The 23,755-nt window shown below is 41.4% G+C and overlaps 1 protein-coding gene across 1 annotated transcript in view; it reads right to left on the bottom strand.

Annotated features, from left to right (window-relative positions):
- The window catches only part of LOC114549634 (NACHT, LRR and PYD domains-containing protein 1b allele 2-like), a 28,345-nt gene extending 5,096 nt beyond the window's left edge, over positions 1 to 23,249 (bottom strand). The window contains exons 1-20 of the mRNA XM_028570017.1: positions 23,218 to 23,249; positions 22,870 to 23,013; positions 22,346 to 22,483; positions 17,348 to 17,523; positions 15,396 to 17,172; positions 13,559 to 13,735; positions 10,585 to 10,758; positions 8,852 to 8,886; positions 8,562 to 8,686; positions 8,310 to 8,371; positions 7,138 to 7,355; positions 6,760 to 7,025; positions 6,384 to 6,497; positions 6,123 to 6,285; positions 4,929 to 5,063; positions 4,726 to 4,793; positions 4,621 to 4,657; positions 3,161 to 3,318; positions 2,122 to 2,383; positions 1,052 to 1,089 (exon numbers count right to left, since the gene is read on the bottom strand). Coding sequence (XP_028425818.1) covers positions 1,052 to 1,089; positions 2,122 to 2,383; positions 3,161 to 3,318; positions 4,621 to 4,657; positions 4,726 to 4,793; positions 4,929 to 5,063; positions 6,123 to 6,285; positions 6,384 to 6,497; positions 6,760 to 7,025; positions 7,138 to 7,355; positions 8,310 to 8,371; positions 8,562 to 8,686; positions 8,852 to 8,886; positions 10,585 to 10,758; positions 13,559 to 13,735; positions 15,396 to 17,172; positions 17,348 to 17,523; positions 22,346 to 22,483; positions 22,870 to 23,003 — 4,257 coding nt within the window. The 5' untranslated portion in view covers positions 23,004 to 23,013; positions 23,218 to 23,249. The remainder of the gene's footprint in view (positions 1 to 1,051; positions 1,090 to 2,121; positions 2,384 to 3,160; positions 3,319 to 4,620; positions 4,658 to 4,725; positions 4,794 to 4,928; positions 5,064 to 6,122; positions 6,286 to 6,383; positions 6,498 to 6,759; positions 7,026 to 7,137; positions 7,356 to 8,309; positions 8,372 to 8,561; positions 8,687 to 8,851; positions 8,887 to 10,584; positions 10,759 to 13,558; positions 13,736 to 15,395; positions 17,173 to 17,347; positions 17,524 to 22,345; positions 22,484 to 22,869; positions 23,014 to 23,217) is intronic.
- Between the last annotated feature and the right edge of the window lie 506 nt (positions 23,250 to 23,755).

The following is a 23,755-nucleotide window of genomic DNA, read 5'->3' as shown; positions in this document are numbered from 1 at the left end:
CCTGGAATCGAACTGGCTGGAATCATTACACACATCCTCTCCAAGGAGTGCACCAGCAGTAAAATTGTCCGGAGGAAGTTCATGCAGCAAATGGCAGAGGAGCTGAGAGTGGAGTTTATGAGTTTATGGGGGGAAAAAGGGCAGCGGGACAAGGTCCGAGCAGCGCTGCGCACCACAGCAGACACCAAAATGCTATGATGTGAATTATTGACGGAATTTCCTGGTTCCCAGTCGGAAACTACATGTCTACGGCATAGACTGAATAAAACAGGTCTATGGTCGGAAAGATTTAACATTATTTGCTCTGTGAAAGACATTGACAAAGACGAAAACTAAGGACATTTACTCGATCATTTTATTTTATTTTATTTGAGTTAGTTTTGCAAACAGACATTACAGTTTTAGTTAGTTATTGTTTCTTTTGTAATGCCTCGTTTTTATTTTTATTTGAGTTGACAACGTTTTTCCCACATAGTTTTCATTATTTTGAACGTTTTCGTTAACGTTTATAACCTTGACACACACACACACACACACACACACACACACACAGAAAGACAGACACGCGCACACACACGATACTGTTCTGAATATTCAACCCGGTCTCACGCCAGGTCGTGAATAGTCACGTTATTTTGATTTATTGATTCGTGTACAGGTCACAATTTTGACGTTTATTTCGTGTACACGTCACGATCTTTGAACGTGTACAGGTTACGATTTTCGAACCTGCTCTGGGAGACGCAATAACAGGGACCCCTCCATCCCCCCTGACAAACCCCCCTGCACGGAGTTTCGCCTATTCAACTCTCTACCGTCATCGTTCTGTGATCACGAAATATGCTTCCCATTGAAATACATAACTTTAAAATTTGTAATCACCATACGAAAAAAACGACATTATTGTGTCCTGCCCACGAATCAATAGATTCAACAATGTGACCATATCATGAACTGCCATGAGAATGGGCTGGAATATTCCATATATGTATTAATTCTGCAATTGAACAAGAAATAGAAATTTAACACAGAAATACGATCTGTCTCTTACGTCTAGAACTGCTGGGTCTGGGATTTGGGGTTTTGGAGCTGGAAGATAAGCAGAGAAAAGACTGGTGTCAGTTTGTGTTCTCCTTTAAGAAGTAATCAGAAACCAAAAGGGAGACATTTCTAGATCATGGTTTTGTGATGCTGCCCCCTAGTTTTATAGTTCTGTATTAATCTGTTTGTTCTCTGTTTATGTAGATGGAGACCTAGTTTTAAAATCAGATCTTTCAGAAGCAGTGAGGTCAGCGTTGTCTCACAGGAAGAGCAGCTACAGACTCTGAACAACAACAGTAGCTTCACGCTAAAGTCTCCTTCTGATCTGACAAAACATGACCAGTCCTGAACATTCACCGGGGAATAGTTCACACACAAAACAGAGCAGATGACATTTAGCCTGACCAGCCAGCCCCACATCCAGATGTTGAGGTCTGGGAGCTCCCCATTGGCAGGGCTCAATCTGAGGGGCGGGATAAACGGTTGCCTTTCAAATTCCCTCTGCACCAATAGGATAGCGCTACAACCAACCAGAGCAACGCTAGTTGGTAGATTAAACTTTAAACTCTGAAAACATCTTCCTTTTTTAAGAATGACTTCAGTGCCGTTCTTTGTTCTTTTCTCAAAGAAAAGCTGAACTCCAAGTCTTCCAGAGTCGCGGCCAAAGCTGATTCCAAAGCAGCCATCTTCTTTGTTTTCAAGTAGCAGGGAATTCACGCGGAAACGCTGCAACTCTGCCGTCATTATGTTAAGCCCCGCCCACCAACTCTACACACGATGTGATTGGCCTAGCTAGAGTTTGGTTTTTCCAGCTTGCAAGCCAAAGGAGATTTGCTAGACGACCCTGGTTGCAAATCAAATTTGTTGTCACTAGGGTGGTCTAGATTTCTAGGCTAGATTCCATTCCCTAAATCCTTAAATTCCTTAAAGCGCTCTCTGCATCAAACAATATGGATCATTTCTTTCTGTCTGCATGACTTTAAACAATAAACACACGTTCAGACAGCAGCTTGGGTCTCCTCACAGATCTGCTGATGAAGCTGCTCATATACATCATGTTCTCTTCTTCCTGTCACTGACCTTGGATGGCTGCCAATCTCTCCACCAGATCATTCCTGTAGATCTTCTTTAAGACCAGTTTGGTCACCTCCACAGCTCCAGTCGCTGAGAAGTACTGCATCATCAGGTCATAGGTTTTTATCCTGTTTGCATTCTCCAGCTTGCTCACTGGGATGGGTGTGTTTTTCACGTGTTCACTGTTCGTCAGGAACCACTTGAATTTCTCAAACTCCTCTTCTCTGAGATCCTCCAGAGTGTTCAACACCTTTTCTTTCATGACTACCTGGTAAAATCAGAGAATATTGTGTAACAGTTATTGTCTGTCTGTCGGTATTTCTACTGAACGGTCCAGATTGAAGGAACGATTCATGCAAAACAGCCATTTTGTATGTTTACATTTGTTTCTGTATTTATGGTTTATTTCATATTAATGTTTAATATGTTTGTTTGTTAATGTATACACCAACAATAAACCCCGTCTCTCACACACACACACACACACACACACACACACACACACACACACACACACACACACACACACACCACATAACACACAAAGACACACACACACACACAACACACACACACAACACAGACGCACACAACACAACACACACACACACACACACACACACACACACACAGACACACACACACACACACATACACACAATACACACACACAAACACACACAACACACAACGACACACACACAACACAAGACACACACAAACACACACACAACAGACATACACAACACACACAGACACACGCAAACACAGACACACACAACACACACAAACACACATACAACACATGCAACACACACAGACACATGCAAACACACACAACACATGCAAACACACACACAACACATGCAAACACACACACAACACAGACATACAACACACAACACACGGAAACACACACAACACAACACACACACAGACACACACACAACACACACGATACTGTTCTTAATGTTCCATATATGTATTTATTCTGCAACTGAACAAGAAATAGAAATTTAACACAGAAGTAGGAGCTGTCTCTTACCTCTCCCTGGTCTCTGTCCTCTGCTGGGTCTCTGTCCTCTGCTGGGTCTCTGTCCTCTGCTGGGTCTCTGTCCTCTGCTGGGTCTCTGTCCTCTGCTGGGTCTCTGACCTCTGCTGGGTCTCTGACCTCTGCTGGTGCTGGGGTTTTGGGTTTTGGAGCTGGAAGATAAGCGGAGAGAAGACTGGTGTCAGTTTGTGTTCTCCTTTAAGAAGTAATCAGAAACCCAAAGGGAGACATTTATAGATCATGGTTTTGTGATGCTGCCCCCTAGTTTTATACTTCTCTATTACAGTTTTTTCCAACAGCTTACACACGTTTTCAAAACTATGTCTCCTTTGTTCAAAACTCTACACACAATTCCTAAAACTGCACACACAAAATGCTAAATGCCTCACATCTCCTTCAAAATGAAACACTGCATTCAAAATACCATAAACACATCTCAAAATGAAGCATTTGCATCAAATGGCAAACACTTTTTTCATGATATTAAGTTTTTGGATATACCATGTACATGTAGTGTCGTTCTAAATCTAAAGCTCTTCTGTCGTTCATAGGCTAATATCAACATTTACAATGTTCTAGAGAGAAAGTCATCTGCTGAGAGGGGTTGAAAAGTGTAAACAACAATCTAATGTTACAGTTAAACGGAAAATATTTATTGGGCAAAATATTACATTAGTAAGAGTAGCACAGTGTTGTATACAGCATGAAACAAGAACACAAAAGTACAAACACGTAAACCAAAGGTATCATTTTTACAATAAAGAATGTGTGTGTGTGTGTGTGTGTGTGTATATTGTGTGTGTTTGTGCATGCTTGTGTGTCGGGGGGGGGGGGGGAATTGTATGCAAAAAGAAAAAGTCTGATTGATTAGTAATGCTGAAATAGTCATTAGATAGTTGCGTGCAGTATGGACGCCACTATAAAGCTACTCAAGATGGGCTTCTCTCATTGGTCAATCTGTGGTTGATCACATGATGAATAAGTGTGGCCCTGATCTCATCAGAGATGGCTCTCCTTCTTCCTCTTCTACCCTCCTCCTCCTCCTCTTGCTCTCTGTCTATTGTTGGCATCCATTGTTCCAAACAGGTAATCTGACCTTTGACCTCTGTATAGGCCTATACTAAAGCAGTGATTGGTTAGTGTTCAGTTATGACATAATGTGTTTGTACATGTGAGGAGTGTGTGTATGTGTGTGTGTGTCCCCTGGTAAATAAGTGTAGCATTTTGATTGGTTGAGTTTAGAAAAGGAAAGCAAGTCACTTCCTGTTAGATTTTTGTGTCTTAGGTAGAGAATTGTGTGTAATGTTTTATTAAATTAAAAACTGAGTGAAAGGCTGAGAAATAGCTTCTGGTTTTGGAGATCTGCTGTTTAGTTGTGCACTTTGAGTGATTGGTTTCAAAAATCGTGTGACATGAAAGCAAAATCCCAGTTTAATAATCTTTTGCTAATGTACCTTTAGTTTCTTCAACACCACTGGCATCCGCTGAAACAGAAATAATGTAATTATTACCATCCAGTTTTTATTTGATTGATCCAATTTGCATTACAATTCACACACCTCCCTCTCAGAGAGAGGAAAAAAAGGAGAAACAGCTGTCGTCTCATCTGTCCTGTCAGGAGACGTGACTTAAACACAATTATGCAACAGCGCTTGAGAAATGCTAAATAATTGAAGGCATTTCGTTAAATACAATTTAAGCATGTACATAGTAAACATAAATAAGGCTTTATTTAATTTATGAATTCAGTGGAAACATTTACCATACGTGTTGTTGACAGTGATATTTAGATCCCCTCCCACATTGGAACCACTTATCTGAGGTGTGTTGACGACACCTCCATACTGGGCGGTGGCTGCTGGTCTTCCTTCTCCCCTCTGAGTTTCATCTGATGAGACTAGACAAAATAATCAGGAACCAGAACTCATCACCTCCTCAACTGCTACAAGGGTTCAGATATGATTTTTTGTTAGCGCTGATTTAGCAAAGACCTGAAGGATCAAGAACAAATAAAGCCTGGTACAGGGTTTCTGCAGGTTTTACCAAGTCACACTTAAGACTTTTAATGACCTTTTTAAAACCTTTATGAAGACAATTTAAGACCTATATCACACATGAAAGTACAACAAAATGCAGCATCACAAAAGTACTTTCATTATTAAATAAATGTATTAAAATTGACTAAAAGTGACACGGAGTAATAATGATCTTTACATATACAGCAAATTATATTTGGACGAGCGAAAGAAGTACAACACCGCAGAATAAAAAAAAAAAAACTACATTTCAATGAGCATTAGAGGCGTTACATGGATGTAAGAACATTTTAAATGATTTATGACCTAGAACACAATCCTTCAGTGAATTTTAAGGTGTAGACACATATAGCCGACGGCCGACCGTTGACAGAAACCCCGTCGATATGATCAGTCGAGTCCCCGAGGTCCAAAAAACTGCCCCAGAACAGACCAAAAAGACGAGAGGAGACGAGACGTAATACATCTCATTTAGATCAACAAAGGTCAGTTTAAAAGATTTTATTCAGATTTTGAGAGACTCTAGTCACCTCATCCCGCTCGTCATTTCCGGGTGAGTCCCGACGGCCCCCCCTCCCCCTCCGACCGAACACGTCAGGTCGGCCAAAATGAACGCCGACAGCCCCCCATACTGAGGACAGCACGGGACACACCGAACAGATTTGAGTCACTGACCTCGCCAGACTGTCCCACGGCCGATAATCGGCCTGGTGTGTCAGCGCCTTAAGACTTTTTAAGGCCTAAGATTTTGATTTGAAATGTTAGACTTTTCCAGACTTTTTAAGACCCCACAGAAACCCTAACCCACCCACTAAGATTTGTGTCAGAAGTGGGATTCGAACGCACACCTCCATACTGATAGTCTTCATAACTATATAAGTCTATTCTCTTCTGTTGTATCAGGTGGATCAAAACTTTACCAATCAGGTCCACGTCACACTCCCAGATGATCTGTCTCTCAGGTCTCATGTCACTCTGTCCTTCATCTTGGACTATTAAAGTCACTTCTGGTGTGTTTATAGGCAGGCGGATCTCAAAGGTTGTGTGGTAGTTTGGTCCAAACTCCACCTCAAAATCTGCTTTCTGAGAAACCAAAGAGTCAGTATCTCCAGAGAATCTAAAGTTAACTAAAGGATGAATTGTTACAGCACTAACAAAGACTTTTATTTTGAAATACTCACCTTGGGCTGTATTTTAACGGCCTGAGGACATTGGACGCTGTAACTTTGATCTTTGATGAGTTTACATTTGGAAGGAACCCGGATGTTTCTAGATTCTTGATGTTGTTCGCTCACCTGAAGACACATCAGAACATTTTTTTAAATCAAGTACACACCACTCATCAAATGTGTCAAACCTCCAGTGAGGACAGTTAGGAGTGGCAGACTGAGCACCAGTTTGAACACACAGACTAGAGTGTGTTTGCCACCCTGGACTCCACAAGGACATTGATTCATATGCCTCCTACATTCTGGACTACATCAACACCAACAGCACTACAAACATGGTCACTGGTGTTTCAAGACAGGCTTTAAACATTGTAACATGAAGCTTTACCTCGTTCAGAGCGATGTTTCTCGGCAGGAGAAGCATGTTGAGGTTTTGCCTCTGTGTTGCTTGGTTTGGTTGTCCGAGGAACAGCAGAACTTGGCTGCTGACAGGTTTCGTCCACAACCTTTTAACAACATCCCAGATCAGGCCAAAGTTAGAGAGGTGAGGGACATTTACAACCACGTGAGTGTCACTAATCTCCAGCGGCTCCAGGATGCTCATCCCATCATCAGTGATGTGGACGACAGACAACAGGCCATCAGGTAGAGGAGCTGTGGAGACACACAGCTGGTCAGCTTTGGTTTGATGGAGAATTATTGTATTGCAGCAGTGGTACTAGTTTGACTACTACTAACTAGCAGCTCTACTAAACTCATCTCTTACCATCTATGATTTCACAGTGTGGAAGGTGGAGCTGACAGACAGCAGCCTCCTCTGAACACTTGATGTCGTACAGAGGCCCTGCAGCCATCCTGCCAGCTGATTGGAGGAGGCTCTCGTCCCATTGGACAGTGTTGTACAGCAGCTCCGCCTCCTGAGTCGTAACAAACACCAGTCCAGTCAAAGCACACTGGAACACACCTGGTACAGGACACCTGAACCTGTAGGATGTAGGTGATTGATCAGGCGTTGTGACCTCAAACTGAACGTCACACAAAATCTGATCCATCAGATATTCAGAAATGTGATTGCTGCATTGCTTAAAATGTTGGGGATCAAACGGACTTTCTGGAATAAAAAGAATGAGAAGTAGCAGCTGCAGGAGTGTTAATCATATGCATGTTTATAGTGAAGTGTAAGAAGTGAAAAGGAGTTGAAGTGAAGAGTGTGTGGAGGAGTTTCTGAAGCTGTTAGACCATCTGACATGCTGTTCTGATGGAGTATACAGACGCCTTAAGGGCCCTATTTTATCAATCTGAGCGCATGGTGTGACGCGCCTGGTGCAGGTGTGTTTAGGGCGTGTCCAAATCCACTTTTGATAGTTTTGACGGCAGAAAAAAGGCTCTGTGCGCCGGGCGCCTGGTCCTAAAGGGTTGTTCTTAGTGTCTTCATTAATCAGAGGTGTGTTTTGGGTGTAACATGCAATCAACCAATCAGAGATCATCTCCCATTCCCTTGAAGCATCGCTATTATGATGGAGGATTTGCACCGTAATATTTTTATTTGTAATCTTCTGCATGTGTGTGTGTGTGTGTGTGTGTGTGCGCGCTGTGCACGAGCCTAGAAGCATTTTACTAATGCTCTGTTAAAATAACAATGAAATGCTGCGTTATTGACTTTAGACCAGGTTTTTGTTGGTCAATGGCGCGATCCATTCCCGCTGCCTCAAGATAGCAATACTCCCAGAATGCACCTGAACACACCTCCCTGTAAGACCAGTATGCCCATGGGCCACAGATGGGCGCAGGTGCATTTGCTATTTAAACAACGTGGGTGAAATGAGATGAACTGAACTGATGGTTAACTTTTAGGTTAAAGTGTAGAAAGGAGGTGGGGTTAAAGAACTCAAAGCAGTTGACTTGGTTAAGGTAATCAGCTTTTTATGATTTGGTTACCTGTATGAAGTCTTCCCAGACTCAGTCAGTAGTTTAGGTATGAACGATAACATTTCCTGAGACTGAAAAAGGAACAAAAAGAGTTGATTAGAACTCATTGAAATGGGAGCAGAAAATGCCCCCCCCCCAACTCTCTCAGTACTAAGGAAGGTTCAATTTAAGGTAACTGAACTTGGCTAAAGGTGCTCCCAAGATGATTTGTCTCTCATCCGAGTGACTTCTTCAGTAAAAATGTTAAAGTGAAACACTGACATTTGTATTGGGAGCCTCTCCAGCCACAAGCTGCTGCTGCTTCAACTTCTCTGGATCATCAGGACTCTTCTGATCCTCTCTTCTGTCCTCAGACACATCAGGGTTTGTCTTCGACGTGGATGGATCTGGTGGGGGATCAAGATGTCAAACTCTATTTTGGACATTCAGGTGACCCAACATTCCTAAACCGTTAAAGGCATACTATGTAGTTTCCGTTTTTGTCAAACAGCTACCCCTAGAGTCGCTGTGGAGTACTTGTATTTAACATTACTGTCGTAAATACAACTCACGTAGAGCCGTCTCTGCACTCATGGCCGGATTCACCCTGAAAAGAAAAACACAAATACAGCAGTTATTTTATGAGAAGGGGTAAAACATTCCGGGCCAGATGTACTAACGCTTTTGCGCCCACTTCAGGCGTATTTGTCTCGCATCGTGCGCGTAAAAGCATGGCGAGGTATATACAAACAGGCCGCACTGAGGTAAAAGCACAGACTGCCTGTTGTGGGATCTGAAAATGGCCAATTGCGCATTTCCGTGTCATGCATATGCATTCACGGGAGGGTCAAGGGGAAAGTGGGAGTTTCCCATAAAGAGAGGGAGGGGAAGCGTAATGTGTGCCTACTTATGTATTCCATGGAATGTACAAAAATCTCTCGTGACAGCACACCTCTATTTTGCGGTGAAAATTCTCTGCCTCTTAAAAGCAGGTGTAAACCATGGATGCAGGTATCCTGGCTTATGGCTCCTGGTGAAATGGCAGCAGTAATCCCAGCAAGTCAAAGACATAGGCCAAGGAGACGAGCTGCCACAAGAATCATACTTTTAGTTGAGTGAACACACAATGTACGTACATCTGCCCCTTGGATTCAGTTAATGGCACTGTTGATTCCACATAACTATGGTCACAACATGTTTGCCATATACTCAACCTGAATTTTTACATTCACATGAAACAGGGAGTAGTCAGGAATGGTGGGCTCTAATAATGGCCAACCACATCAGCCCATTTCATCTACTAAGGGTCCAAACAGCATAAGACAAGACTCCGGGCTTCTCTGGAGGCAAAGTGTCCCGCGGCAAATATATATTAATATTTAAACCATAAATATCAGCCTCATGTCACCACAGCTAAAATAAAACCATCCACATTAACTCCAAAGAAGACCACGTCTCCGTTAAGGTAACTTGATAATTTAAGACATGCAAAAGTTTCTGTTTTTAATGATTTTGACAGTAGACAGTGACATTGTGTAAGGATTTCTCCCATCTAGGGAGAAATTGTATATGACAACCAACTGAATATTATTTTCTAGCCCCTCCCATTCCGAGTGCGTTTTAACTCCTATGGTGACCGTATTATTCCAAGAAGTACGACTTCGTCCGTGAGTGTTCCTAACACTCCAATATTAACTTTGGTCTTGTTGCTTTGCCTGTCACGTTGTCGTTTTAATTCTCTTTTAACTTCCTTGGCAACTCCGTTACATATCCTCGAGAATAGGTGTGATCCTACCTCTTCAACAGGCTTTGAAATCTGCCGGCAGTCAGCAAGTAATCTCCCCCTGGCATTCGTCACGGTGCCACTGAGTGTAAAAGCGCGAAAGGCGGAGGTATGTCCCTCTAGGGATAATGTATTTTAAAGATGGAGGCGCAACATGGTGGCTATCACTTGAGCGACTCGCTCGTATGTATTCTGAACTATTCTGAATGTCAGATTCTACGCTTACGAGAATACTTTGATTAGTTGGTGGAAGTAAATAGACACGAATGAGCAAATATTTGTGAAAGAAAAAAGTGTTTTTTGCCAAGAATCAACTCAAACAATTACACAATCGAGCTTTAAGAAACACAATTCTTTTGTTACTGCAGACTTAATTGAATACAAGAAACGTGAAAATATGAACAAAAGCAAAATTTACAGCATTGGATGTAAGTGGATGTAAGTTATGTTTGCATATACATTAGGTTTAATTGTTAATTAAACATAATAGATCTATAACAGTAACAGAGTCAGGGAACTGACCTCAGAGTTTTCAGTTCAAAGTTTGGACTGTCCTTTAGATCACACAGCAGCTTCACTCCTGACTCCTGCAGCTTGTTGTCTCTCAAGTCCAGCACTCTCAGATGGGAGGGGTTCGACTTCAGAGCTGAGGCAAGAGCAGCACAGCCGATCTCTGACAAACCACAACCCCTCAAACTGAATAAAGCATAAATGAAGATAAAAATCCATTTATAATCCAATCAGATGTGTTGAGGTTTTAAATGTGTAGCTGATCTCTGACAAACTGCATTTCCTGAATCTGAATAAAGAATAAATGATGTAACTTTAGAAGACAATGTTCCTACTTGAAATCATTCAATGTTTAATAATCTTTTCAGAGCTGAAGAATGTTTAGAAAACAAAAACACCTGAACACAACAGGATCAGGATACAAACTGTAAAATACAAAAAGTGAAAAAGAGCTCTAATTAATATTCACCATACCTAGAGATTGGCATGGGGTACTTTCCATGAAATCATCTCTCAATGCAAATCAAACCATGCCAAGCTCTAGGTATGGTGAAGGGTATGTGATGATGTGGGGGTATGGTGAAGGGTATGTGATGATGTGGGGGTATGGTGAAGGGTATGTAATGATGTGGGGGGGCTATTTTAATTCCAAAGACCAAGGGAACTTTATCAGGATACATAGTATCCTGGATCCATGAAATAACTGGCCTTTAAAAATCAAAATCTGCCTGCCTCTATGGGAATTTAACATTGGGGTGTACTGACTTATGCCCCCTGTATTTTAAGGAAGAACATTCATTTATTTACGATACATTATTCATTCACAAAGAAAATTGGTGTCCTTAAAGATTGGACTTTTCCTCATTTTTTAATTAAGGCATTAAGCTCAATTTCCAAAAGATGATATTTTTATTCCTCTTTTTAGTCAACTTTAGCATGGGTGTCGTACTTTTTTCACATGACTGTATGTATGTATGTATATATATATATATATATATATATATATATATATATATACAGTACAGGCCAAGTGTTTGGACACACCTTCTCATTCAATGTGTTTCCTTTTTATTTTCATGACTATTTACATTGTAGATTCTCACTGAAGGCATCAAAACTATGAATGAACACATATGGAATTATGTACTTAACAAAAAAGTGTGAAATAACTGAAAACATGTCTTATATTTTAGATTCTTCAAAGTAGCCACCCTTTGCTTTTTTATTAATAAGGGAAAAAATTCCACTAATGAACCCTGACAAAGCACACCTGTGAAGGTAAAACCATTTCAGGTGACTACCTCATGAAGCTCATTGAGAGAACACCAAGGGTTTGCAGAGTTATCAAAAAAAAAAAATTTCACACTTTTTTGTTAAGTACATAATTCCACATCATTCATAGTTTTGATGCCTTCAGTGAGAATCTACAATGTAAATAGTCATGAAAATAAAGAAACACATTGAATGATATATATATATATATATATATATATATATATATATATATATATTTGTGTTTGTTTGTGTGTGTGTGTGTGTGTATACGTATATACACATATACAGTATACACACATATATAAACAGTATGTATATATATATGTGTATATACAGTATATGTGTGTGTGTGTATATACAGTATATACATACACATATATATACACATTTACAGTATATATACATAAATAAACAGTATATATATATATATATATATACATGTGTATATATGTGTGTGTGTGTATATACAGTATATACATACACATTTACAGTATATATACATAAATAAACAGTATATATATGTGTATACATATATATATATATATATATATATATATATATATATATATATATATATATATATATATATATACATACATACATACATACATACACACACACACACACACACACACACACACACACACACACACACACACACTTACATATATATCCCTTGTGTTGTCTTCCCGTCAGCCTTTAAAAAACCTTTTTGACATTTTTGGCCCCATTTTTTGTCACAGTTTTTTTTGCTTTTTCCAACATTTCAAATTGTTAAATTTTTCTTCTACACATTTTAAGCGCTTATTTCTACGTCCCATATTTTCTGATATAAACAAAAATTGAAAACGGGTCAATGTGACCCGAAGTCAACACAAGGGTTAAACACACACACACACACACACACACACACACACACACACACACACACACACACACACACACACACACACACACACATATATATATATATATATATATATATATATATACAGTGCTGCAAAAGTCTTAGGCAGGTGTGAAAAAAAGCTGTAAACTAAGAATGCTTTCAAAATTATAAATGATTGTTTATTGTTTATAAGTGAGCGAAATCAGATTTTGTAGGATTGTAGTTGTATGATCAACCAATTATAGTATATAGGTAGTTATTAGGGGTGGTACGGTTCACAAAACCCACTTTTCAGTTCGTATCATGGTTTTAGGGTCATATATATATATTTATATATATAGTACCTGTCAGAAGTTTGGACACACCTTCTGATTTTTCTTTTTATTATTTTCTATATTGTGGAATTATGTAGTAATGGAAAAAGTCAACCACAAACCGTGAACTTTATAGTCAATCTATCCTAGCATGTCTGTGTGCGAGCGTACAGCGGGATGGAGGCTTCTTTGTTGGTGTTTATTCGGGTGGGTGGCGTAGGAAGCATTAGCACAGAACACACAATAAATAATATAAAATATTTTAAGTTCATTATAAAACCAAAGAGGTTATAATAGTGGCGGGACCAGACCCCTCACCGGATCATGTAGGTGACCCATTTTGGTTCCAAAACGGCGACAAAAAAAGAGTTGTTGTAATTTGTGTTCGGACAAAACCTGAAAACAAGTGAACTGATTTTAAACTTTTAAACATTTGTTCTGGATTTAATGAATTTGGATTTAAATTAGGTAGATATTCACTGTACAAGACCAAAATACATGGACTGACCTCAGAGTCTCCAGTCTACAGTTTGGACTCTCCAATCCAGCACACAGCAGCTTCACTCCTGAATCCCCCAGCTTCTCGTTGTCACTCAGGTCCAGCTCTCTCAGATGGGAGGGGTTGGACTTCAGAGCTGAGACCAGAGGAGCACAGCTGATCTCTGACAAACCACAGCTCCTCAATCTGAATAAAGAACAAAAAAGTAGGTTATAATCCAATCTCATGTGTAGCTCAACATTACTATGTCCTAATGAATGATCTTTTCCCTAAAATAAGTAGAAAGACTTTGTCATTGTGGACCATCATCATGTCATTCCTCTTATTCTGCCACATTTACTCTTCCTCCGGCCCTTTCATTCACTGTCATTTTCTACCTGTTCACCAGAGTTTCCACCTGTCCCAGGCACCTCACTCCAACATCATCAAAACTCACAACTAAAGAAGGGAGACCACTTACTTTACACCATAGTAAATTAGAAGAATATGCAACCAGTGAGTCAAAATAGCCAGGACAAAATCCTCAAACCACTTACCAAAACTAAAAAATATACAAAACATGTGAATCTCCCCAGAAATTACACCAGTAACAATTCAGAAAGACAGTCTGGGTTCTTACCTCTCTGACCAGAGAAACAGCCAAACTGGTGCAATACTAATTATTAGGAATGTCCCAATCCCGATCACAGTATCGGATCGGAGCTGATTTTGGCAGTTGTTAGCTGATCGGGCATTGGAATTTACCCCGTTTAACTAGTGATAGACCGATTTATCGGGCAACCGATATATCGGGCCGAAACTTGCGTTTTTACATGTATCGGCATCGGCATCGGCTGATACGCGGCTGCTGTGTTTGGCGATAGTTTTATTATATCTGTCTTATAATATGTCAGCAAGCAATGCATCATCAAGGCTGTGTTGTAGATGTTGATGAAAGCCTTTTACCCTTGCACAGTTAACCATATGCAGTGCACTCATCCATATGATGCACATTGCACACATAATTTGGGTGATATGAATGTAAGATGATTGCAGAAGTGACACAGATCAGTGTCACTTTTTTTTTATAAGTTCAATAAATGACCCTTTTTAAATTGAGACTTGTAACATTTGTTATCATCATTGTGTCATTTTTATGATGTAAATTGGAGGGAGCAAAAGCAGTATCGGCTCCAAATATCGGCTCAAGAAAATCGGCAGCCCGTATCGGTCATCAGCTAAGGCTGATGAAAAGAAATCGGTATTGGCATCGGCACTAAAAAATCCATGTTGGTCAACCGTTTACATTACCCCGATCACATACAGCTTCAGCTTGTAATGATCACCTCCTTTTATCACACATGCCCTGCGCCACAGACACACCGCCAGACTGCCTGAGAAGAAAACCAAAGATTGACTATTAAGCGTGAGATGTGTAAGGTTGGGCATGGTTTGGGTTTTAACAATTCTGATTTCAATTCCGATTCTTCATTTTATTAAATTCTGTTTCTTTGACGGGCGGAGTTGAAACAGGTCACATGCTTATTTCACAAATAAGAGAACATTTTTTGGTTGATTCAATGGTGGTTTGCAGTTTTACCGGGCTTTTTTTAAGACACACTACAGTGCCCCTTACTGTGCTTTGTATCGGCAGATAATCAATATTTGAAAAATCTGGATTTTGGATCGGGAGTCAAAAAAGCTGATCGGGACATTCTAACTAATTAGACTTAAAGTAACAAAAGTGTAACTTAAACGCTAAATATTATGAGTCCCCACTTTGTCATGAACCAGCTCAAAACTCACGACAAAAGAAGGGAGACCCATAGAATCAACCCATAGTTTTGATAATCACATCTGGACTTACAGAGACTTTCTGCAGTTCCTCACAGCTAGAATCAGTCTCCGTCGTCCCTCTAAGGATGATTTGTACTGATTCAGGTCCAACACATCCAGAACCTCCTCTGACATCTGCAGCATGTAGGCCAGAGCTGAGCAGTGGATCACAGAGAGGTACTTTGATCTCTTCTTTGACTTCAGGAACTCTCTGATCTCCTGATGTACTGAGTGGTCGTTCATCTCCGTCAGACAGTGGAAGATGTTGATGCTTCTGTCAGGAGAGATATTGGTCTTCTTCATCTTCTTCAGGTTGTTAATGGCTCTCTGGATGATTTCTGGACTGTTGTCTGCCTGACCCATCAGGCCTCCTAAGAGTCTCTGGTTGGACTCCAGAGAGAGGCCATGAAGGAAACGGACAAACAGGTCCAGGTGGCCATTTTTACTTTCAAGGGATTTCTCCATGGCTCTCTTCAAGAAGACATCCAGAGATTTATCAACATTGCCTTTCCCCAGGAAGTCCTTGAGTACCTTTGTGTTCCTGTTGGTGTAACAGTGGAACAGGTAGACTGCAGCCAGAAACTCCTGAACGCTCAGATGAACGAAGCTGTAGACTGTTTTCTGGAAGATCACACTCTCTCTTTTGAAGATCTCTGAACAAACTCCTGAGTACAGCGAGGCCTCTGTGACATCCAGACCACAGCGCTCCAGGTCTTCTTGGTAGAACATGATGTTTCCTTTCTCCAGCTCTTCAAACGCCAGCCTCCCCAGCTTCAGAAGAACTTCCCTGTCAGCCTCCGTCAGCTCCTGTGGACTCGTCTCATGTCCCTCTGCATACTTGAGCTTCTTCCTCTTTGTCTGAACCAGCAGGAAGTGTGAGTACATGTCAGTCAGGGTCTTGGGCAGCTCTCCTCTCTGGTCTGTAGTCAACATGTGGTCCAGAACTGTAGCAGTGATCCAGCAGAAGACTGGGATCAGACACATGTTGTGGAGGCTCCTGGAGGTCTTGATGTGGGAGATGATTCTACTGGACAGCTCTTCATCACTGACTCTCTTCCTGAAGTACTCCTCCTTCTGGGCATCAGTGAAGCCTCGTACTTCTGTTATCCTGTCAACACACGCAGGAGGGATCTGATTGGCTGCTGCAGGTCGGGAAGTTATCCAGACGAGAGCCGAGGGAAGCAGCTTCCCCTGGATGAGGTTTGTCAACAGCACTTTGACTGATGACTTCTGTGTGACATCAGAAACAACCTTCCTGTTCTTTACATCCAGGTAAAGTCTGCTTTCATCCAGGCCATCAAAGATGAAGAGAGGTTTAGAGCCAGCGAGCTGCTCTGCTGGGACCTCCTGTAATGATGGATGGAAAACACAGAGCAGCTCCAGAAGACTGTACTGCTCATCTTTGATCAAGTTCAGCTCCCTGAAGGAAAGAGGAATCACCAGATCCACATCTTGGTTTTCCAAACCCTCGGCCCAGTCCAGACAGAACTTCTGCACTGAGAAGGTTTTTCCAACGCCAGCGACGCCGATCATCAGAACAACTCTGATGTGTTTCTGTTGGCCAGGTAAGGCTTTAAAGATGTCGCTGCACTTGATTGGAGAGTCATGGAGGGTCTCCCTCTTGGAAGCTGTCTCGAGCTGCCTCACCTCATGTTGGGTATTAACTTCTTCACTCAGTTCGTCTGTGATGTAGAGCGCAGTGAAGATCTTGTTGAGGAGGGTTCCACTTCCTGTTTGATCAGCTCCTTCATTCACACGTTCATATGTCCCCTTCACACTGATCTTATGTTTATATTTAACAGCGTAAACTGTGAGAAAATACAAAAGGCTATTCATTAATAGTGTTAGTTTTCCTTATCTAAATTAATATAACTATTTAAATGGAATGAAAATGGAGGACTTAGATTTCTTTAAATGTAATGACTGTGGTAACACATGAAGAATCCTGTTTTCAGACATCATCAGACAGTTGTATAGTCTTACTTGTTCTGGATCTTTCTCCACACTGGGGACAGCAGGAGTCTCCTGATGAAGACTCGTCTATGCACTGTCTGCAGAACCAGTGTCCACAGCTGGTAGAGACTGGATCCTTCAGGACGTCCTGACACAAAGCACAGCAGGACGGCTGCTCCTCCTCAGAGACATAAGTCCCTTTCTCTCTGTGGACACAAAGACATTTATTTTAAAATGAAAAACCTTTTATAAGTTATTGTAACAAAACATGGTACCAACAATGTCTAGATGATCAGAGAGCAGAAAGCTTCCACCTGCTGTTTTGGTTCATGAATTGCAAAATGTCAGGATGAAGGGGACTATAGATCAAGTGGTGTAATTATCAATAAATACTCTCTGGGGCAATCACATCACTGTTTGAAGCCATAGACTGTCCAAAATATGGATGTAGTCTCCGTGCCGTCAGCCATGGGTTTCTGAAGAGCCAAAATGAAGCTCAAAGTGGGCAGTTCCCAGTTAACCTGACTGCCAGATGGATCGCTTCGCATTTGCTCGGCATATCCATCTGGGAACTTACCGTTGGAGAACTTTTGGGAAGGGGGTCTATCACCACCTATGTTGGTGATAGACGGGCCAAATCAACCAATCAGATCAATGAAGCGTATGAAAATACAACCACAAGCCCCTTCTGCAGCAGGCAAGGCATAGCTCGTTAGCTCAGCAAGGAAGCAACATGTCGGGAAAGGATATTTGCCGTTTGGGTAACGAATAAAAGGCACCCTTTCAGGTTCCCATAATCCATATTCCAAAAGAAGGATCCAAGAGAAAATATCATTAGCGAGCACCTAACAGAATTAGGGCTACCGCTGTCTGAAAATCCTGGTTAGCTGATTGGATGAACCATCTGTCTATCACCACCTAACCCACCTCAAAACCAACGCTGATTGGTCTGTCGTTTGGCGAATGGCTCCAAATTTTCTCTATCTCAAGATGCCAGACTGATCTGCGAGTAGAAAACTGGAGCTTGCGAGATCAGGACGGTCTCACGAGGCTAGCGCCCAGTGGCTCTGTAGGCCAATTAAAAAAAAAGGGCAAAAAAGTGGAGCATGGATGGAGCTGAGGTGGGCTGAATAAAGACAACAGCCTACAGTCTCGAGGGCAAGTGTCTGGGGAACTGAAGAATGGGGGAATGGGCAGGGGTGGAGCAGAAAACGTGAGACAAGGAACGGCAACCGGTTGAACCAGGAGACAACAGAGGCTTTGGAACTTGGGACAACAGACTATTGAATCTGGGACACCTATAGCTCTGGAACTTGGGACAACAGTAGCAATGGACCCTGGGACACCAATTCATAGTTTTAATGTGACGTCACACTATGAGAACGCCCACCTGAAGGGCAAAATGAAGCTGCCCTCCACTGTCCGCGAATGAGTCAGTGCAATTTATGTGTGCCCCACTAGTGGACTAACGTTACACTGACCACTGACACTCAACTGACCACCCATGCAACTAAGGACTGCGATCAAGCTGACCCTATCTCTCATCTTCATGGCCAAACCAGCTCATTTCATTTAAAATACTTTTCTGCTCTGTCGGTCCTGGATTCTACACAATATTGTTAACGTTATGTAGCTTCACATCGCTAAAGTAGCTGACAGCTCCGGCAGGGATGTTTTCTTTTGAGGGATAATCTAAAAACATTTTGGATTGTAAAGATTAAAATTTGACAGGCTTGTGCTGCAGCTCTAGAACTTGGAACAAAAGACGCTATGGAACGTAGGATAAAAATCGATCTAGAACTTCAGACAACAGAGGCTCAGGAACCTGTGGGAATGGGACTTATGCTCGATGTTAGGTGAAGGCATCACAGTTCACGTTCTCTAGGAACAACTTCAGCACACTGCAGGTCTCGTAGATCAGACTGGAGATGTGGGTTTGGTGATCCCTGGATGTTATCACAAAGCACTTTAGTCTTTCTGCTAATGTGACTGCTGCATCGCTTCCTCAGTGATGTGCGGTGATGTCAGTGAGAGGCTAGGCACTGATTTATGAAAGCCAGATTACCTAATTTATAGGATGCACCGATGCATCGGCTGAACATCGGTAACGGGCGATATTTGCCTAGTTAACTGCCATCGGCCATCGGGAAATAAAAATGACATTCGCCGATGATTATATGTGTCATGAACGCTGTGCTCAGGAGAAACTTTTTTTCCCTCTTTTTATTTGGGTGGGGGGAGATACCGAGACGGAAGAGGGCACCCGCGCACTCTCCTCAGTAACTTAGATTAAACAAAGAAGATGGCGGTCGTGTGGCAATATTTTACAGTTTCAGAGAAAGATCAGCGTTTTGCTGTTTGCAATGCGTTTTCCATTGAAATTTCAAGAGGGGGGGGCGCTGTTAGAAAGACATTTAACACAACAAATCTCATTGGACATTTGAGAAGCAGACACAAGGCGGTGTACGGCAATTGCCTGCAAGCTGACCAAAAACGGAAAAATGAAGCCGCCAAGAAAGCGCAAACCCCCGGTAAGACTCAGACTTCAATTGACATGGCGTTTGAGAAAGCCAAACAGCTGCCTCCAGACAGCGCCAAAGCGAAACAAATAACAAACAAGGTGATGGGGTTCATGGCTTTAGATGACCAGCCTTTCTCTGTAGTGGAGGACGTGGGTTTTCGGAGTCTGATGAAGTTTATGGAGCCACGCTACACGCTGCCGAGCCGGCGTCACTTTGCCGAGGTCTGTCTCCCCGAAATCCACAACATCATGGCCACGCACATTCATGAGCTACTGGCTTGCGACATCTCTGCAATCAGTTTCACCACAGATATATGGAGTTCAGATTTATTTCACTTGTTTTTGCATTTACACTTGATGTATTTTTTTTTATTTAGCAGAAAAATATTTTTTATTGGGCCATGAAAATAATCTCATTGAGTAAGTTTTTGTTTATCAGGCTAAAACCACTCAAATAATTTTGTTGGGCAATGTACTGAAACAATCTTTTCATTGATTAGTTAGCAGTCAAAGGTTTTTGAATGTTATTTTTCAGAAAAGAACTTGTCATAAATAAGGTTATAACTAATGTCAACCAGAAAGTGACATGAAAGGTTGTTTTTGTTTCATAAATTGGTCTGATTGAATTTGTGCTCATTCTAGGATAGTGTGATCAAGAGCCAAAAGACTTGTATGTTTCTGTAGCACAAAAGAAGGAATAAATAGAAAAGAAAAAACATCGGCATCGGCCATTGGCCAAGTTGTTATGTTAAACATCGGTATCGGTATCGGCCCAGAATTTCCCAATCGGTGCATCCCTACTAATTTATTGATTAGGCTAATATATCAAAACAGTAAACGTTATGCACAAGCACGGCACACACGCACGGTCAATATCAAGAAATTTCCAATCAGGATGACATATCACACACACACACACACACACACACACACACACACACACACACACACACACAATGTCTAGCATCTTAATGGAAGTTATGCAACCATCTTTATCCTTAATTATTGCACAGCGGACAATTAGGCTATGTTTGTCAGCAACAATGAAAACACACACACTGCTCAATTGAATATGAAGGCAAATGGCTTGCAATCGGCATTAATTCAACCAAACTTATCAATTCATATTAAGCCCAAAATAGTTTCTGACTCACCAATTGGTATTATTTATAGACATAAAATCCATCCGCCGCTCTTTCCTCGTTAAGACGTCGATCACAGCGTTGTAAAACTCGTCTTTACGGGCCTTCAGTTTGCATAGTCTCTGGCTCTCAATTGACAGAATGGCAAGGGCTGAAAGACGTGCTCGCCCGGTCCGGTTCCGACTTTATGTTTTGATCCGTTTCAGAGTGGTAAAATGTGCGCTCCACCGAAGCTGTGGCTGGTATTGTCAAGACCAGTTGTGGACACCGCTGCTGTCATTTTGACTTTGAATTTCGCGGGGATTACGCTTACAAACAATGTAGCTAATGACGTAAGCTGCGCAAATGTCCAGTAATATCTCGATTTTAATTGGTCCATGTCCTATATGTAACGTAGGTGATTACTGGCATAACATATTTACGTGTAAAGGCACAGCAGAGTTGGGCTTTTTGCCGTACATGTTGAGGAATACAAGATCGAAGTGCGCATGCGCAACATGGGTTTTTCGCTTGTCATCCACAATGAATGGACAGTAAAAGCACTGCTTATTCTACCATTTCTTTTGTATTTGATTATGCGTAACTGCTACATTTGTCATCGTAACGTCCTACAAATTTGAATAATACACATATATAAATCACAAGAATATACAATAAAAATAGAAATACAAGTTTATTAAATAAAATTATTTAATAAACATTTTTATGTTTGAATTTTGACAGGGTAGGCAGTAGGGCTGCCACCTCTTAGTCGATTAGTCGACTAATCGGTAGTTTTGGTCTTAGTCGACTAAGATTTCTTTAGTCCATTAGTCATTTTTTATGCTTATTCATGCTTAGTTACTAATTTCCAAGAAACTTCTGAGCACATTTATGGTAAACACAAGATTTAAAGTGGTGCTTCTGCAGGATTAATTGTGGAGAAACTCAGTTTTACAGATGGTTAATTAACTACATTTATATTGTGCTTTTCTAGTCTTAACCACCTCTCAAAGCTCACAGCTCTGTCAATTAAATCAACTAATCGATTAGTTGACAAAATCGTATGAGTGTTAGTCGACTAAGAATTTCTTTAGTGGAGGACAGCCCTAGTAGGCAGTGCCTAGCTTGCCTACCCTGACTGCACGTCTCTGCGCTTCCTGATCTCCCAAACTACGGAGCAGCCCGAGGCCAAAATCACAGAACGCATGTGCATTAAGCAAAAAAATTAGTGCTGTTAAAAGAAATTTGGGTTTTGACAGCAGCCCTTATTGTGAAGTAGATTTTAATACAATCACAGATTTCACATTGTAAAAAAAAAAGCTATTGAACCTTAACCATCCTCATATCCAATATGTTCAGCTTACAGTAAAAACTGTCTCTTACTTTGTGTCTGAGGGTCCAGGTTCATCACTGAACTTCAGAGGTTCGTCTTTAGACGGGTCATTCTTCATAGACTGACAGCCGGATACTCCAGACTCTTCTTCGTCCTCCTCTTCCTCTACATCACTCATCTTCTGATGTCTGAGAGGGGACAAGCACACAATAACCATGGTGGTAATAGGAAGACATTCCTTCCACTTCATCAAGGAGACAGTAAACCTGATCTATAACAAATACTTTAAAACCACTTTCACTTTGTGTTCAGGAACTTTCATATTTAATCAAATGTATCAATTATAATATTTTTCACCCATCCATACAAAATAAAACTCTTGATGAACAACTTTTCTTCTCTACAGCAATGTAGTTATGTTTATTATTTTCATTAACGCATCATACTGTTTCTCTATGATGTATTGTTTCCTCTCTCCATTCATTGTCACATGCAGGAACAAGAAAAGGATAAAAAAATCTCACTATGTGGTTTATACAAAACCAAAATCCAATATGTAGAAACAGTCTCCTACTTTGTGTCTGAGGGTCCAGGTTCATTACTAGGGTCTGGAGGATCCTCTTTGGACCGGCCCCTCTTCGTAGACATACTGTACACTCCAGACTCTGCTCCGTCCTCCCCTTCCTTCTCTTCCTCCACGTCACTCATCTCCTCACCTCTGAGAGGAGACACACACAATAACCATTATTTCTACATTTTTTAACACTCTCTGAATGTCTATAAACACTTAGGGCCCTATTTTAAACGATCTAAGGTCACGGTGTGACCCAGAATGCACCTGAACACACCTCCCTGTAAGACCAGCACGCCCAGAATACACCTGAACACACCTCCCTGTAAGACCAGCACGCCCAGAATGCACCTGAACACACCTCCCTGCAAGACCAGCACGCCCAGAATGCACCTGAACACACCTGTGTGTGTGTGTGTGTGTGTGTGTGTGCATGTGTGTGCTGCTGTGTGTCCCTGTGTGTGTAACAAGCATAGTGTGTGATGTGCACGAGCCTAGGAGCATTTTACTGATTTACTATTAAAATAACAATGAAATGCTGCGTTATTGACTTTAGACCAGGTTTTTGATGGTCAATGGCACAATCACTTCCCGCTGCCTCAAGATCGCAATACTCCCAGAATGCACCTGAACACACCTCCCTGTAAGACCAGCAGAATGCACCTGAACACACCTCCCTGTAAGACCACAGATAGGCACAGGTGCATTTGTTATTTAAACGACGTGGGCGCTGGACGGGAAACTGACCACTGCGTCGGTCTTAAAATAGCAAAGAGACTAACGCTGGGCTTTGCGCTGTGCTGGGTGCAAGATAGGGCCCTCTATCTCCACAGCGCTACAGAGTAAGGTCTACACAAAAAAATGCATTCTGGGTTGTTTGCATTTGTTT

This window comes from Perca flavescens, chromosome 22, assembly GCF_004354835.1.
Source record: "Perca flavescens isolate YP-PL-M2 chromosome 22, PFLA_1.0, whole genome shotgun sequence".
NCBI classification, from domain to species: Eukaryota; Metazoa; Chordata; class Actinopteri; order Perciformes; family Percidae; genus Perca; species Perca flavescens.
Note: the sequence above shows the minus strand (reverse complement) of the source record. Positions and strands in the feature narration are given on the sequence as shown.